This window comes from Erithacus rubecula (assembly GCF_903797595.1).
Source record: "Erithacus rubecula genome assembly, chromosome: 8".
NCBI lineage: Eukaryota > Metazoa > Chordata > Aves > Passeriformes > Muscicapidae > Erithacus > Erithacus rubecula.
In genome coordinates, this window is record NC_136659.1 from 12,229,896 (window position 1) to 12,244,948 (window position 15,053).

A 15,053-nucleotide genomic window follows, 5' to 3' on the forward strand; every position below is an offset into this window, starting at 1 on the left:
TTCTGCTCTTGTAGGTAGGAATCTATAGGAAGTGCATTTAGAACAAAAGAAGTGGTTTTGGGTTTGTACAAAGTGGCTTGGTTTTGTGTTGGTTTTATTCACTACAGTAAGTGCCCCAGCAAGATCACTCTTCAGTGTTTTGTGCTGGAATTAAGTTTTGAAAAAGAATTCTAAGAATTTTTTCTTGTAAAATCAAAAGCAAGTGTGCACCTGTCTCTTTTTTATTCATATGCTGTGTAAGATAACACTTGTTTTAAGGAATGACTGTCTATTCTTATTTTAGCCAAAGTGTTGCATTCTTATATTGAGTTTATAGATAAATCCTATATTCAAATTACAGGAAATAGAAGTGGATAATAATGGATCCATTGATGAGAGTGTTCCCTCACTCTATTGTTTTAAATGAGAAACATGCTTTTATAAAGAACCTTAGGAGATACTAACACTAAAGTGTATTTTGTTTTCCTGTCTGGAGCTGGAGAAAGCAAAACAGTATCAGTAGTTATCTGGTAACTGGGACATGCATCCATTTAATTTTCCCAGGATGGCTTCACTAGAGTTAATCTGGCAAAAAAAAGAAAGGGAAATGGAATTTTATTCAGTATTCTGTTAAAATGATGGCCAGAGTATCTGGTTGTTATGATGTAATTATTTAAAGAATACTTCAAGGGCCTTATTTTGGACTTCTTGTAATTATATAATTCAGATTGTTAAGCTGGAAGAGGCTTCTTTCAACTATAAGGAAAGCCTCCAGGTCTCAGTGAACTCAGTGTAGCCAGCAGCTGGGACTGAAGCAGGCTGGGCCCATCCCGGGTGCCGAGGCGCTGGCTCCATGCACGGCGGAACGGCTGCGTGCAACGTCCTCCCACGCACAGAGCCTCACTGACAGATTTGACACAGTTTGAGATCCTTCATAAAAGAAAACTCTGTTCAATTTCCACCACTACAAAGGTGATGATTCCTTGAACACAGAAATTAAATTAAACTGAGAGAATAAATAATAAGGAAAAAAAGGTTGAAAATTAAAAACTACTCCATTCCATGTTCATGACATTTTTAATACTCATCTTGCTAAGATGCAGAACAAGGACTATTGAATTTCCATTCATTAGCAGCCAACAGGATATGAATGAGTATTAACTTCAAACAAAAACTTGATTTATAACAACATCAAGTTGTGCACTTAAAAAAAATTACAAATAATTTTTAAAAGGAAGAGTAACAGTGAAAGCAGTAATGAATATAAAACATGACTGATCAGGCTTAAAACATAACTTCAAGTATTCTATGGCATTTGTCTCATCTGTTTGTGCAATACCCATCTTTGCATAGTAAAGAAAAATTGGTTAGACTCCAGCCTTAAGTAATCTGTTTCTTGAACATGCACCTATACAGCTGTTAATTTGCCTGGCAGATTTCTCTTTCAGAAGTATCAGATCAAATCAGTGAGAACATGTAGCAGACTGAAATGAGCTATACAGTCATCACAGCTTCTTGTCCAGCTGAATAGGTAAATAATGGAGCAAATGCAGAGTGGATGAAATGGAGGCAGAGTCAACCTGGTCTTCTTTTGGTGAGGCTTTGCGATGAACAAGTTACTGCTAAATGGAGATGCACTTCCCAAAGCACAGCGAGGGGATTGTACAGAATCAACACTATCAAATCCAGTTTTTTAGCTGTCTACCAGCACAGGAAGCACTTCAGCCTGTACCTACTCTGAGCTGTGTTCTCACTTGTGTACACACAGGGCAAAGTGTGTTCTTCCTATACACACAATGGCTGAGGACTGGAGCATAAATTCAGTCAAGAAATCCTAATTGCTATGAAACTGCTGGTGTAAATAAAAAATTACTCCAGCACTGAACATATATACATAATAGTTGGGGACCACTGTGGTCTGATTTAAAACATCACATCACACACTAACAATGTTGTTTGTGAAATGCTTCTCCAAGGTTTATTACACAGGTAGTTTATGTGTATCCAGTTGACTGTACTTATTGTAATTTTTGATACCACTGGTGTTTCTGTTGTGGGTTATGCTTGCTTTGGAAGCAAAACCTGAAAAAGGCTAGACATTGTGTTCCCAATCAAAGCATTTTTAGAGAACCATAATATAGTTGCAAGTATTTTTGGTTTGTCATCAGAGAAATGCCACTAATTTAATTCTGCTTAAAGCCAAGCAGAATTTTTTCAGAATAAGGTTTATAATTTCTATTAATGTCAACTACCTGTGTGCAGCACCTTTAACTTATAATGTAGTAAGTGTAAATGTGATTGTTAAAGCTGATTGAAAATATTTAATAACAACTGTGAATCAAAACCAATAGTTTGAGACTATTGAATTGAACATTATCACAATAAGAAAAATAACTGAAATGAGATTTTTCTAACTCACAGGAAAATGTCTGCAGCATTTTTTTAATATGTTTTGGCTCTTAAAGCTAACTTGAGAAATGTATTTCCTCTGAACAAAGATGCAGGAAGTAGTAGTAACTGGGCTTCTCTTGTTACTAAACTACCAACTTTTAAATTAGATCCAAAGTTACGAAAGTCTTTTAATTCTGATTATCAGACACAGCAATTTAAACTTTCAATTACTTCACCTACCAAATTATGTAAATCAAGATTAAAAGGATGAGCCAGACTGTCCAGCTCTGTACTTTAAGGGAGCTCTGAACTAGACCTCTTCACAAACCCTTCTCAAGGCAGCTGTAGCCAGGTGAGCCTGGTTCCTAGGGACACAGGACTGCTGGCCAGGACTACCCTGTCAAAATATGTGTTTGTACAGAAAGTGTCTCTAAAAGTAATGACAACACATGTGAAATTGCCTGGGATTTTGCACATATTGTGATGGTGGTAACTGGCTATCAGTAGCCATGGGTCAAAGTACTAATCTTGCATTAAACTTTGAAAAGTGACATGCATCCAAGAGATACAGGGAGTGAGTTAAAAAGGTCAGTCACCTTTGCAAGTTGTTTCAAGTGGATGGGCAGAAGGCAAGACAAGAATAACTCATTCCAAGAATTAACATCTTTTGAGTATTTTAAGGCTCATTTAAGTGTTTATTTTACAGGATCTAGGCAGGGAACAAAAGTAGTTTTTCTTAAAAATTAAAAAAAAAAAAAAAAAAAGAGCTTGGCACTTCTGTGATTAGTTTGAGAGTGTGTTACTTATATAATGGAAAAGTCTGTATAACAGCCAAAAAAAATTAATTCAGACTTATAGTCAGTACATAGATATGCATTTATACATTTTAATTGTTTTTGGTTTCAAGCATACAAACTTTAGATCACATCTGTTTGGTGTCAGAACTCCCTGCATCTGCATGCTGTTATCTGCCCTTTTTTGAGCAAGCCCAGAACATCTGCTATACAACATGCTACAGAAAAAAAAAAGGGGAGGCAAAAAACCCAAAACCAAACCCAACATCAAAAATAGATTTACATAAAGAATAGAACCTTTTCATATGGAAATTCTTTCTCTCATATATATATTTATATATAATCTGTGAAAATGATACATCAAAATCTTATTTCCATATTTACACTTTTTCCTCCTTGGAAGAATTCCATCCATCCTTCCATACCCAAGAGGCTCCTGTCCAAGGTGGACAAGGGAGCTCATGGAGCAGGGAACCCTCAAGTCCAGCAGCAGAATGCACTGCGTGGCTGGAAAAGCTATTGATGCCTGGCACTGGCTTCCCAGTGGTTTGTATTTATTGGGCTGCAGATTCTGCTTGGGGTCAGCTTGCTAACTTGGTTGTTTGTATGTGAGCCATGCAGGTTACCCTTTCAAAATTAGCTCCTCATGCCACTGGAGTTTGATAAGAAAAAAGAAGTCATGCGAACTCAAGTGAAGTTAGAGTGCCAGCAGGCTGGGAAAGAATCTTTTGCAATTCCATTATTTTGGAACAGTTCTCTTATTGCACTTGGTCTGTGTGTGTCCTTCTTAATTTGAGAAAGGGGAAAAAAACACCTGATTTTTGAAGCAGTTTGCTTGTACCACTTGTCAGTTAATGTTAACAATAGGAAGGTGAACAGAGGAAGTATTTCCAACTTATCTCCAAAAAGGACGGTGTTCTACCAACTCAAATCCCAACATTGTGTTTATAGTTTCTGTTCCCATGTTCTTCTGTACTGATTTAGTTCCTGTGTAGCTACAGCAAAGACATCATACCCAAAATCCAGTAGTGCAAGATGCAGCTTTTTGAATGGCATTTCTTCAGATAGGGCCTTGTTGAGTTGGATCGAACCTTCGTTTTTTGACATTTCTTCCAGGTTGCATCAAAAGGAGATGGAAAAAGAAAAATGCAAGACATTACTTAGATATAACAGGAACAAAGCCATGGCTAAGGTCATAGTAAAGTAAAAGGCTCACACTGACACACAGTTTAACCAGTAACTTTTTCAAGGGGTAACTATTTAAGGAATTTGGTTGCATGCTTTCTATAGCATGATATCAAGTACTGGTTTTCCTTATGCAGTTTAAAGATCATGCTGGCATAGAGAAATCAATTATTTCTGTAGTACTTCAAGTGGTACTCTAAATTTATAGAACTTTTCAACTCCCAGTACCACATGTGTGCACTAGGCCAGGAATGCACATGTTTACCTAAAGAGAATGAGTCACAAATGCCAGGAATGGCAACACTTCAGCCCCCAGAGCCTTGAGTTCTCAGAGCAAGTGCCTAGCTCTGGCTACACCAGGATTTAGTTTATGTAATTCAGTGTGACAGAAGTGTGTGTGCCTTTGTGAGCTCTTACCACACTATTGACCAAAGTGTTGTGAATCTTGGTTAAGGTACAAAAGACAGCTGAGACACTGCATTCGAAGGAGACTGGACAGCTTTGTCAGTTGTGTGATTAGAACTGAATGTTAACAGTGGGCAGCAAGCTGGTGACATCCAATCTCCTGCGATGTTGATGTCCTATGTCACACAGCAAGACATTAGGAAGCAACAACAAAAGTTGGGTGCAACCTCCCCAGTATCTGGCTTTATGTGGGGCATCAAGCAAGGGGCTCATGCATTTAGTTTTACCATTGGGCATACACACCACTACCACCACCAAACCAACATGCAAAAAATACAGAATAGGAATTAATATATTCCCTAAAGCTACAGATCGACCCCTGGATTTTCAATCTTCTGCAGCCCTGCTAACCACTACCACTGCTACAATATTTATTCTGTACATAAGGTTTAACTGATGGTTTGAGTCTAATGCAAAGGCTACTTCTTTGTCAGAGAACTTCCAGAGGCTGGTAATTCTTGGGCATCCTTGATTTTGTTTTTTTTCCCATGGATGCCTGTGATTGGATTTGTGCAAGATGAATGCTTAAGAATTGCTAGTTTCTTAAAGAAGATTACTATATTCATCTTTCAGTCTTTTCCCCTCTAGCATTACTGTACTAATGCTCCTTTGGAATGAGGCTGACATTACCTCACTATTTCAATTCCTAGTCCTCTAAATGAGAGGTAAATTTGAGATGAGGAAATTAAGTTTCAGGCTAACTTGCAAAACTGCCAGATAGGAATTGTGAATATTACAAAACTTGGTTAAATGTGAGTTAAAGGCTGCTGTGCATCTGATTGTCCTGCCAGTTTCAATGGGAAAAGGACATGTCCGTTTCTCTTGCCCCCCACCTTCTTTTAAATACTGTTGAGCATCCTTGAATTCAAGTACTACTGATAAACAACTAATCAGTCCTTTTAAATCAACAATGCAGATGAAAAAATCTAGGTGACATAACTTGTCTTTCTACTATATGGGAAGTACCATATTCCTGTTTGCTTGAAGAGGACAAGTCCTTAGGGAATTACAGTGTTATCTGAGCTTACTTTAATTAAAGAAATGGACTTTATAAAGTCTTAGAACATGGTACAGAAGACAGATGCTATGCTAGCTTCACAGTACAATCTAGCAAAACTCTTTTGACTTTTATCTTATCTGCTGTTTTCTAACCTGATTTTTACTGGTGTAGTGTTCCAGTACAAACCTCATCATGCATTCTATCCAAACCATATATTTATTTCCTAGTTTTATTCAGCAGAAATACAGCCTTTGAGGAACAAGATAGTGACCAAATCACTGCCTTTCTTCATTTAGGATATTCTGCTAACAATGTTGTATGAGAGAAAAAAAAACATGTGAAGAACTAAAATAAGAGCCTGAAATACAGAACATGAGGTACAGTGTCAAAAAGGAAACAGTACACACATGCAAAGCTTTAACAAGAGCTGCCATTGTAGCACTTCAGAGGTGGGCAGGGAGGTGTTACCCTGCAGGAATAGAAATTCTATTCTGATTACCTTCATCCTGAATTGCTAATCATTATAATACTAAAATGAAGACAATTAGTAGTCTAACTTAAATTGGCAAATAGAACAAGTCTTCCTCTTCCCCAAGAAAATTAAAATAAAGGAGAGTAGGTGAGTAGCAGGTTCTGGATATTTCCACCACTTATAGCAGTACAAAGTTCCTTCTGTTATGCATCAGTTAAATGGCAAAGGGGCAGAAGTGTCCTCTATGGAAGGACACACAGGAGAATAATGCTGCTTCCTAGTCCTTTGTTGGTTTATGTGGAGGAACTTGGAACATCAACTTCTTCTTTGTATTTAAAGTTACTAAATGCCTCTTTAAATAATGAGGGTCAGCCTTTCTGTCTGTAATCTAACCAGAAAAAGGGTCTCTAACAAAAGGAAAAGCATTGGCTATTTTTAATCAAAAAAGCACTCCATGGTACAGCACATCACTGGCTAACATGGTCATGTTTACAAAAAAAAAAAAAAAAAAATTCAGAAAAGAAAAACTGACTTCAAAAAGGGCTGGATGTATTCAAGAAATGCTTTTCTGCAATCTGCTGCATTCTTTTGTGCAACTAATTAGGAATGTGGTTATGGAGTATATTACCTGCAAATGTGTGCCCCTGTGTGTGATCATGTAAGTACAAAGAGCTTTATTGAAGAATTTACAGATTTTATGCAAACCCAGTATTTTGACCACTCAACTAGCTAATGTTTTCATAGGCATTCCTAAAGCATGGTTCAAATGCTGAAGAAGAGCTTTAATTAACTTTTGCTACAAAACTGATTAAAATTAACAAAATGAGGGACTAAAAAAAGCAACTTAAAATAAGACACTGTCCTCCCATTTATTCCAGTAGTTTGGGTAGAAAAAAGAGAAAATACCTCATGTTTGATTCTAGCTGCTGTTTGTGCAGTGATGACTGGATTTTGGTCTACAATTCATGCTTGATGGAAATGCTGGTAAGGGACCAAAACCTCCTTCCTCATGAAACTGCCACCATCATTCCACTGTTTTAACTTGTGGAAACCTTTAGGGTCTAAATGCAACCACACAAACCAGTTCAACCTCAGCATCTTTTAGAGCTGGGTATGTCTTCGGTTCCTCCATTAATCTTCTATTAACAAAACAGAAAACGTTGCAGCTCTTCGCTAAGAACAATTGCTAGAAATAGAATTGTTCCTACAATCAATTCTCTATGTGCCACTTTTGTATTCTGATATAACAAGCAGCAGCTTCTCATGTGCATTTTCACATCACTCTTACTAGTATTACCTCTTTGCAGTGTTTTATTACCAAAATTTCTGTTAAAGTCAGTAACAAAAGCATTAATTAACTTCTATTATTGCAGTAGTTTAGCAGAAGTGAGTGAATATATGATAGAAAAAAAGTGTAGACCTCTAAACTTCTCTAATGGTAAAAATGTCCTTCCTGTATTTAACCACTGTATTCTGAAACCTTGCAAAGACTTACTGCACCAAAATCAAGTTTTTACTGATGTCTAAACACCAACAGATTTAAAAGTACTATGCAAGACTCAACTGAGTAAAATCTGCTTTGTGGCAAGGTTCCTACCCACAGCCTTTAAGCCACCTGAAATGGCTAATGAGATTCTATATTCTGTAAAATTGTCAGTTAACATTTTCTTTCCTATTCTGTCCACACATTAACTTGATTGAACATTAACCTTGGATTAATTTTTGAAATGGGAAGTTGGTAGTTGAGCTGTTTTTACTTTGTTTCTCTGAACTTGCACCAAGCCTTCTTTTACACTTCCCCTCCAACCCCCACCCCCCACACCTCAGTTCATGAACAAAGTTTGCTTAGTTGCAGCTTACGTTTGATATGGACTTGACACCACAGTACCGTATGTTCATATGAACATCTGATAACCTGTGAAACAGAAATCACATCTCCCAGTTTGTAAAGCATTAGCTACCTTCTCTCATAGTTGCAGAGACTAAATATATCACTTGCTTAAAAAAAGGAAAAGTTAAAATCCCTTTATTATCCTCATCTGTCCCTCCAGATCTATCTGAAGCCAAGTATTGGGGGTTTACAACTGCTCACCCTCTTGGTGTACAAGCCGAAAAGCCTCTTCTGTTCCCCCCTGGCCCCCAGAAGAAACATGCACTTCAAGCTGTGAGCTAGGCCAGGCCAGTGTATTTGAGGTTCTGCTACAGAATAAACTGTTGTATGAGAGTAAGAGCTTCAGGAGGCATTTCCATTATTCTATAGGGATAACGAGCATCTCGCTTTGGGCAAACAAATGACACCAGGGTGCAAAGCTGACCACTTGTGAGAGCAGTTTGAGAGGTGTCAAACACAAAGAAGAAATAATCAATTACATCCTGTATTGTTTCAGACAGGTAGGGATTGCCCTACTCCTCTCTTTCATGCAAATTCTCAAACTCTCTGTCTGTTGGAGTCAGGGGCTGCAGTGCCGATGGCAAAGGTGGCCAGGGCACCTGTTTCAAGACAGCTTGAAAAGACTCAAGATGAAGAACTGACTAATTATTTTATATTTTCATTACTTGTATTTTGTTTTCAGCAAACTACCTTGTACAACACAAACCTATCATCTAGGCATGCACACCCTGTTTCTGCTAAGTCTAAGTAATGGACAAATGTGTCTTATGGTAGAAAATGAATCCAAAAGGATAAGCTGACTTTTTTTTTTCTCAACAGAATCTAGCTTGGTTAATTCCCATGGGTACCCTCTGAACAAGCACCGAGATAAAAATTAATATGGCAGCTACTGAATCTTTCTGAGAACACCAACAGTGACAGGCAGTGCAATAGGGAATAACTGCCTTGTCCAGGAGAAAGGGCAAAGTCTGATTTGCTGCTTTCAGCAGGCCTGAAAGAGATTTTGAAATATTTTGCTTCCACATGCATATTTAATTAAGGCCAGCTGAAACTTCAAAAATATAAGAGTAAAAACCAGAAGTAAAACATTTTCTCGTGCCCTTTAAAAGTGAATTTCAAGATAAATATGACCTTATCACTAGATTTTACTTTGATAACTCCCTTAATCAATTAGGGAAAAATTTTTTTTCTTCTCAACTCTGACATGAAATATGAATAGAGGCCATAGAAAATTTTCTTTTAATTATTATCATACTTACTACTACTTATTCTCCTTGAAGAATTATGGCTTATTGTTGTATCATGGCTTTACCTTGATTCAGGTCATTGAAAAGAAATGCCCTGAGAAATCACTTGTATTTAATTACTTCCATGATCTGTTAGGTTATAAACTGATTCTAAAGGGAGATCTGTTTTACCTAATACAGACCGTGCATGGCAGAATGGACACTATAAAAAGGGTAGGAATTAAGTAGCTTTGTAAAAGACTGTTTGCTGTAACATTCCCAAGTGGAATGACTGAACTGTTAGATCTCAGAGTTACAGAACACATCAAACTAGAATTGTTGGTTTTTTAAATTGTGTATCAATAATAATTAAAGAAAAAAAATACAGTAACCACAAACAAGTTAGGTCTGCTATTCCTGAGTCAACTATGTTAACACAGTTGTTCCAGCAGACTACTCTGCTCCTTCCTTCCACCACTGACCATTTACACAACATCTCTCCTTGTCAAAAAGTTAAACAGTTTGAAAGCAGTAGTCCATTCAAAATAAGATGTATCCTTTGGGGGCTTTTTAATCAAAGTGATCAGCTTCTGAGAACGATGCTACTGACTGGGCTAAAAAAGACCCTGTTCCTTAAGTGTTAATTTAATTTTCATTAATTCACTTAATTCTTTTATTGTTGTTCAACTTTGCACCCTGATAACATTTGCTCTTTTCAAATCCATTTCCTCCACTTGTTACTGCATATGCAATTTCTTTTCTTGTTTAAAGCAATTTGTTAGTGTTTAGGGGGTTAACTTGGAACTCTAGTAGCAGGAGCTCAAAATTTAGTGATGTAAGCAAGAAATAGAAATGCCAGAGCCACCGAAGAGAAGACATGCGGCATTGCTTACTTAAAGCCCCATCCTGTCCCCCCAAGGACAATAGCTGCTACCAGGATGGCACCAGCGATGGAGCCTATTATAAGATTGGTGGCACTAGGACCTGTGATAAAGGATTAGGGTAAGACAGACATAAGAACCAATGACTTCATTCACATTTTGTGAAGCATCTGAAGGGTAGTCAAGCAATTCTGGGAATAGAGACAACACACAAGGTGATGCCTCTAGACAGTCTCAACAAGCTCAACTTAACTTACTTTTCTTTAACAATAGAAAAAAAAAACAAAGCTGTTGGTCTCTGCATTGTGCTAACTTCTACCATACATAAAAACCTAGTATTAGACAGTGAATTCAATTGTAACTTACTCCATTATCTGCTGCATGAACAGTCAACTGAGGACACTAAGAAAGTTGTGAATAAGTCCTTAACTTAGAAGGAAAATTATGAATGTTATATGTTTTAAGACCACAGAAAATGAGAAAGAAATTTAAAAAAAAAAAAAAAACCAAACAAGAAGTCCTCTCTTCATGGAGCTCCTAAAGATGTAGATATTTTAATTTAAACTGACAGCATCTAGCACCACTTACTCATCAGCGTCCAGCCTCCCTACAATGACATCAATGCTAAATTTACTATTGTTTGACAAAAGCAAAGGATTATATAATAGGGAACAAAAGTTGAAATAAAAGTTTATTTCCACTAAGCTTTCCAAACATCAAAGCATCAAATCATCCTCAAGAAGCTACTGAACAACAAAGTGGGGAAGGGTAGAGCAGAAAAAAAGCAATGGAAAGAAGCAGCCCAGAGTATGTTCGTGCAATTTTCTGAAGAGGGCAAGAGAACACTTAAATAAGATATTAATAATTGAATCTTAAGTGCTCTGTTTACACAGGACAGAGGAAAACTGACAATAGGCTTGAGTAACATTTGCTCTGTACAAAAACTTCCTATTACAGTCTTTGATGTAAAACATTGCATCTGAACTCAAGGCAAAATGAAAGCAACTCAACTGTTGTTCTGCAGCCTATCACACACTTTTTGTTTAACCATTTACATATTCAGAAATAGCCTTCAAAACGGTTCTTACCTCCTATCCCACTATCTCCAAACCAACACTTCTATACAGCAAATGCAATTTCCTAATTAATTATACTGAAACTGAGTTTGGAAAACTGTCACACAGCTAACATAAAGAAGAGAGAGGAGCAGCCAGAGAGCAGCAAAGAAAGAGCAAGGGCAGCTGCAACAACTGAAAGTTTTAAGCTGTTAGGACAGTACCACAAAACTTCCTGCCCAGCCCCACACACTGCAATGAGCCCTTGCCCTAAGTTTTAAAATTTACTGCATCCACCTAACTTTATTGCCTCCACTGCATGTTTCTCACATCAGTGCTTCTGGAGATTCTCATTAGCTAAAAGAAAACCAAGTTTTAAAAATTGCTTCCTGCAGTACCTACACAGAAAATATTCAGGAATATGAATAAAATACTTGGACTGAAGAAAAATATAGTGAGCTTTACAGATGAACAGTGCACAAATTTGACAACAAAAATCAAAAGGTAAATTTGAACAATTTGGAAGAATGTATCTTATTTGTGACTAAGTCACACCTGGCTCAAATTAACAGGCTTGAGCATGGTGGAGGTAAATGCCATCCTCCAGGCATCGTGGTTCCAATTAAGGCTTGCTTGCAACAGCAGCCTAATGAGCTACCATATCTGAGATCTATGGTTTACTCTGGATTTCATCAAATGACCTCACAGAACAAAAGGCTGAAAACACAGCAAGTGATTTATCTGTAATAAATTACATAAGCCTTGAAAAATTCTAAAGGCAATTTCTTTCTAGCCATAAAATGCAGCATCTTCTCACAAAAGACGTACAATGATTAATTGATTGGTAGTAACAAAGTAATAAATTAGATAAAAATGTGCCAAATCACCACTTTTTACATCCCTCTTCTCACTATGTTCCCTGGTTGTTAAATGCCCAGGGATGTGTGTCCATTTCACAGTGCACATCTAATCACCAAACAGCAGTTTATTCTTTCAATTAAGAAAATCAGTACTGGTTTTATTTACTGTAAATATTAAATAATTCAATAAATTTAAACAGAATAAGGTAACACACAAAACAATTAGGTCCAAGTAATAGAAAAGTATAAATATAAAAAAAAAAATCAAGCTTGTAGAATAGGTACTATGACTAAACAGCAACCACTTATTAATGAAACTGGAGTACTCCAACTGTTGAATCCCAGTTTCAAAATACAGAGATCTAAGAGGATCACTGATAAGTCATTTTAAGACAGTCTGTGCACATAAAAGAACTTAAATTAATTAATTTTATGTGCTAAACCTTACACTAAGGATCTATGCCTTATGTCTTATTAAGCATTACCAAATAAATTGTATTATTAATAAGCCAGAATTTTGCTACCAGTAAAGGGACATTTATGAAGAAAAATACAAAATCCGTATTTTCAGCTCAATAAACCTCTCTAGTCACTGAACTCAGATGCTTGACAAACCAGAAGTAAGAGGAAGGTTTTAAAAACCACCATACTTTGGGATCATTTTCCATCCAGACTACCACAAGAGGCAACACTTTGGTACATTTATTCTTTCCACCACACTCCTGCTATAACCTGCACCCAGATTTATCAGGAGGAAACTCCTGCAGATAACTGCCTGGCACACCTCCTTTTCCTGCAAGGGCACTGCTCTGGCATGGCTATCATACCATCCCTGGCCATCTTTTAGGACCAGATACAAATCTTACTGAAGGTGTTAAAGCAGAACACCTAAATCTTCATCATCATCAGATTTTACAAGAACTAACAGACACATTTGAAACTCTGCTAGAATCAGAAAAGGCAAATTTTACTGCACACTATCCTGCAAGTAACAACTCTGGTGGTCTTTTCTTGCCTGTTTCTTTGCCAGCCAAATCCTCTGGTTTAAGTTATCAAAGCAAAATATCCATTTTTGTATGAAATCTGGGAAAAAAAAACTACTGCACCATTTTGTCCCCCACAATTCCTGAAGTAAGTTCATAAAGCATTAAGTAATTAAAGTTATTTCAGCACTTTGAACAAGCATTTACAATTTGCAAGTGAAGTGGCAAAGGAGGAGAAAGAAGGGCAGGTCCTGGTGTCAGGTTGTGATGATCACACTGTCCCCTGCAGCCACCGGCCAGTAGGGCCTGAAGGAACAGAGAGGGAATTTGCATTCCCTGCGTGCTTTCTATAAACCAACAAAAAGTAGCAGTGGCTTGCCTTGAATGCACATTTATATCTGAAGAAACCAGAGAACAGAGGAATATTGACAAGATGCAGGAAAAAATGGGATGAATAGAAACAAAAAGAATGAGCTGTCGCAAGCGATAAAAGCAGAGGAGAGATGAAGAAAAGTTGGCATTGGTATAGAAGGATACAGGAGCAAGAACAAATGGTCAGGGACACTGGTCAGAGCTGAGTGGCTTGAGACAGTGGTGAGGGAAGAGAAACAGAGGGAACAAGGCAAGTGATCCTCAAATTGTAGATAAACTTGTAGGTTGTTGTAACTTGTAGGTTTTCTGCGCCATAGTCTGTCCCCCAAACTTCTACAACTTTCACAGTCTCCAGTTTATAACAAACAGTTGTAAAAACACAGATCTGATCTTTCTCAAGGAAATGACCTATGACCTTCTTCCTTCTATTTTTTTTCTAATTGTCCCCTGTGAACACAAAGGTCTCTACTCTTCTGAGAGTCTTGGATCAGTTCCACATATGGACAAGTTCCTAGGGCTGCAGATCAGACACATGAAGTGCTGCCTCACTGGCCTAGAACTGTGTGAGAAAGCCTTTGCACTCAGCCTGATTGGAAACCACAGACTGTCCTGCTAACGAGCAGAGAGGGGCCACTGTCATGTGCCCAATGTCATACATAGCACTAGAAACACAGAGAAGTTGGAAATCTGAGACCAGCAAAATAGCAGTCATATCCTCTCTGGTTTGCACAGTGAATGCAGAATGAAGACAGCTCTTATGTGGGCCTTTTTGTGTGTGTATATATACAGGAACACATTTATATAAATCATAGCCATTGTTAAAATTGGGGTACTGGGATAACACTGAGAATTACTGTTTCCTAGAACTATGAAAAGACAATGAAAATTGCTTATACATATTCTTTATACATGAATACTACACTCCAGCACTGTGCTCTCTTGAGGTAACAAGATCCTAGCAACAGAACCTTCAGAAGTTTTACAGGAAAACTACCTGTCTGTATGACTATCACCAGCTTTCATCTGCCTAGCATGATTCTTAGACTGAAAGCCCTGCAAGTAATGAAACAGTTCACATTACTCAGTCTATTTTGCAAAATGATCAAGATTTTTTTGTTTTGGTAATTTGGTGTAATGGAAACACTTAGACATTTAATTTTATGGTGACAACGTAAAAGTTCACAAACTTATTGTTTTATGCCCCACATTATCCCAGACAGGAGAAGGTTCAACACTGCATGAGCAAACCACATGACACAGACACAGTCAAATCACAGACAAATACAGTCACCACAGGACAAAGCTAAGGGGCAACACAGAGGGCTCAGGTGCATACAGTTACCTCACACACTAAGGCACCAGACAGAGAACTCAAACTAAGAAAAGTGCTTACTCTATTCCCCACCCTGTGCCTCCAAAAATCACCCCCAAGGCCAGAATGGTCCCTGCCACTGCACCTATTAGCCTGTTAGCGGCCATGCTCACTGTGTGGAGGGAAA

General features: G+C 37.6%; 2 protein-coding genes across 6 annotated transcripts in view; one reads left to right on the plus strand and one right to left on the minus strand.

Moving 5' to 3' along the window:
- DYTN (dystrotelin) overlaps positions 1–7,070 on the plus strand; it is a 43,011-nt gene extending 35,941 nt beyond the window's left edge. Inside the window, exon 16 of the mRNA XM_079311491.1 lies at positions 6,111–7,070. The gene's annotated coding sequence lies outside the window, so the exon portion shown is untranslated. The remainder of the gene's footprint in view (positions 1–6,110) is intronic.
- Positions 1,038–15,053, minus strand: part of ADAM23 (ADAM metallopeptidase domain 23) — a 70,138-nt gene continuing 56,122 nt past the window's right edge. Inside the window, exons 25-27 of one of the 5 annotated variants that reach the window (XM_079311476.1) lie at positions 10,297–10,387; positions 8,147–8,201; positions 1,038–4,273 (exon numbers count right to left, since the gene is read on the minus strand). In XM_079311476.1, coding sequence (XP_079167602.1) covers positions 4,160–4,273; positions 8,147–8,201; positions 10,297–10,387 — 260 coding nt within the window. In that variant the 3' untranslated portion in view covers positions 1,038–4,159. The other 4 variants (XM_079311480.1, XM_079311478.1, XM_079311477.1 and 1 more) reach the window with 4 other exon arrangements.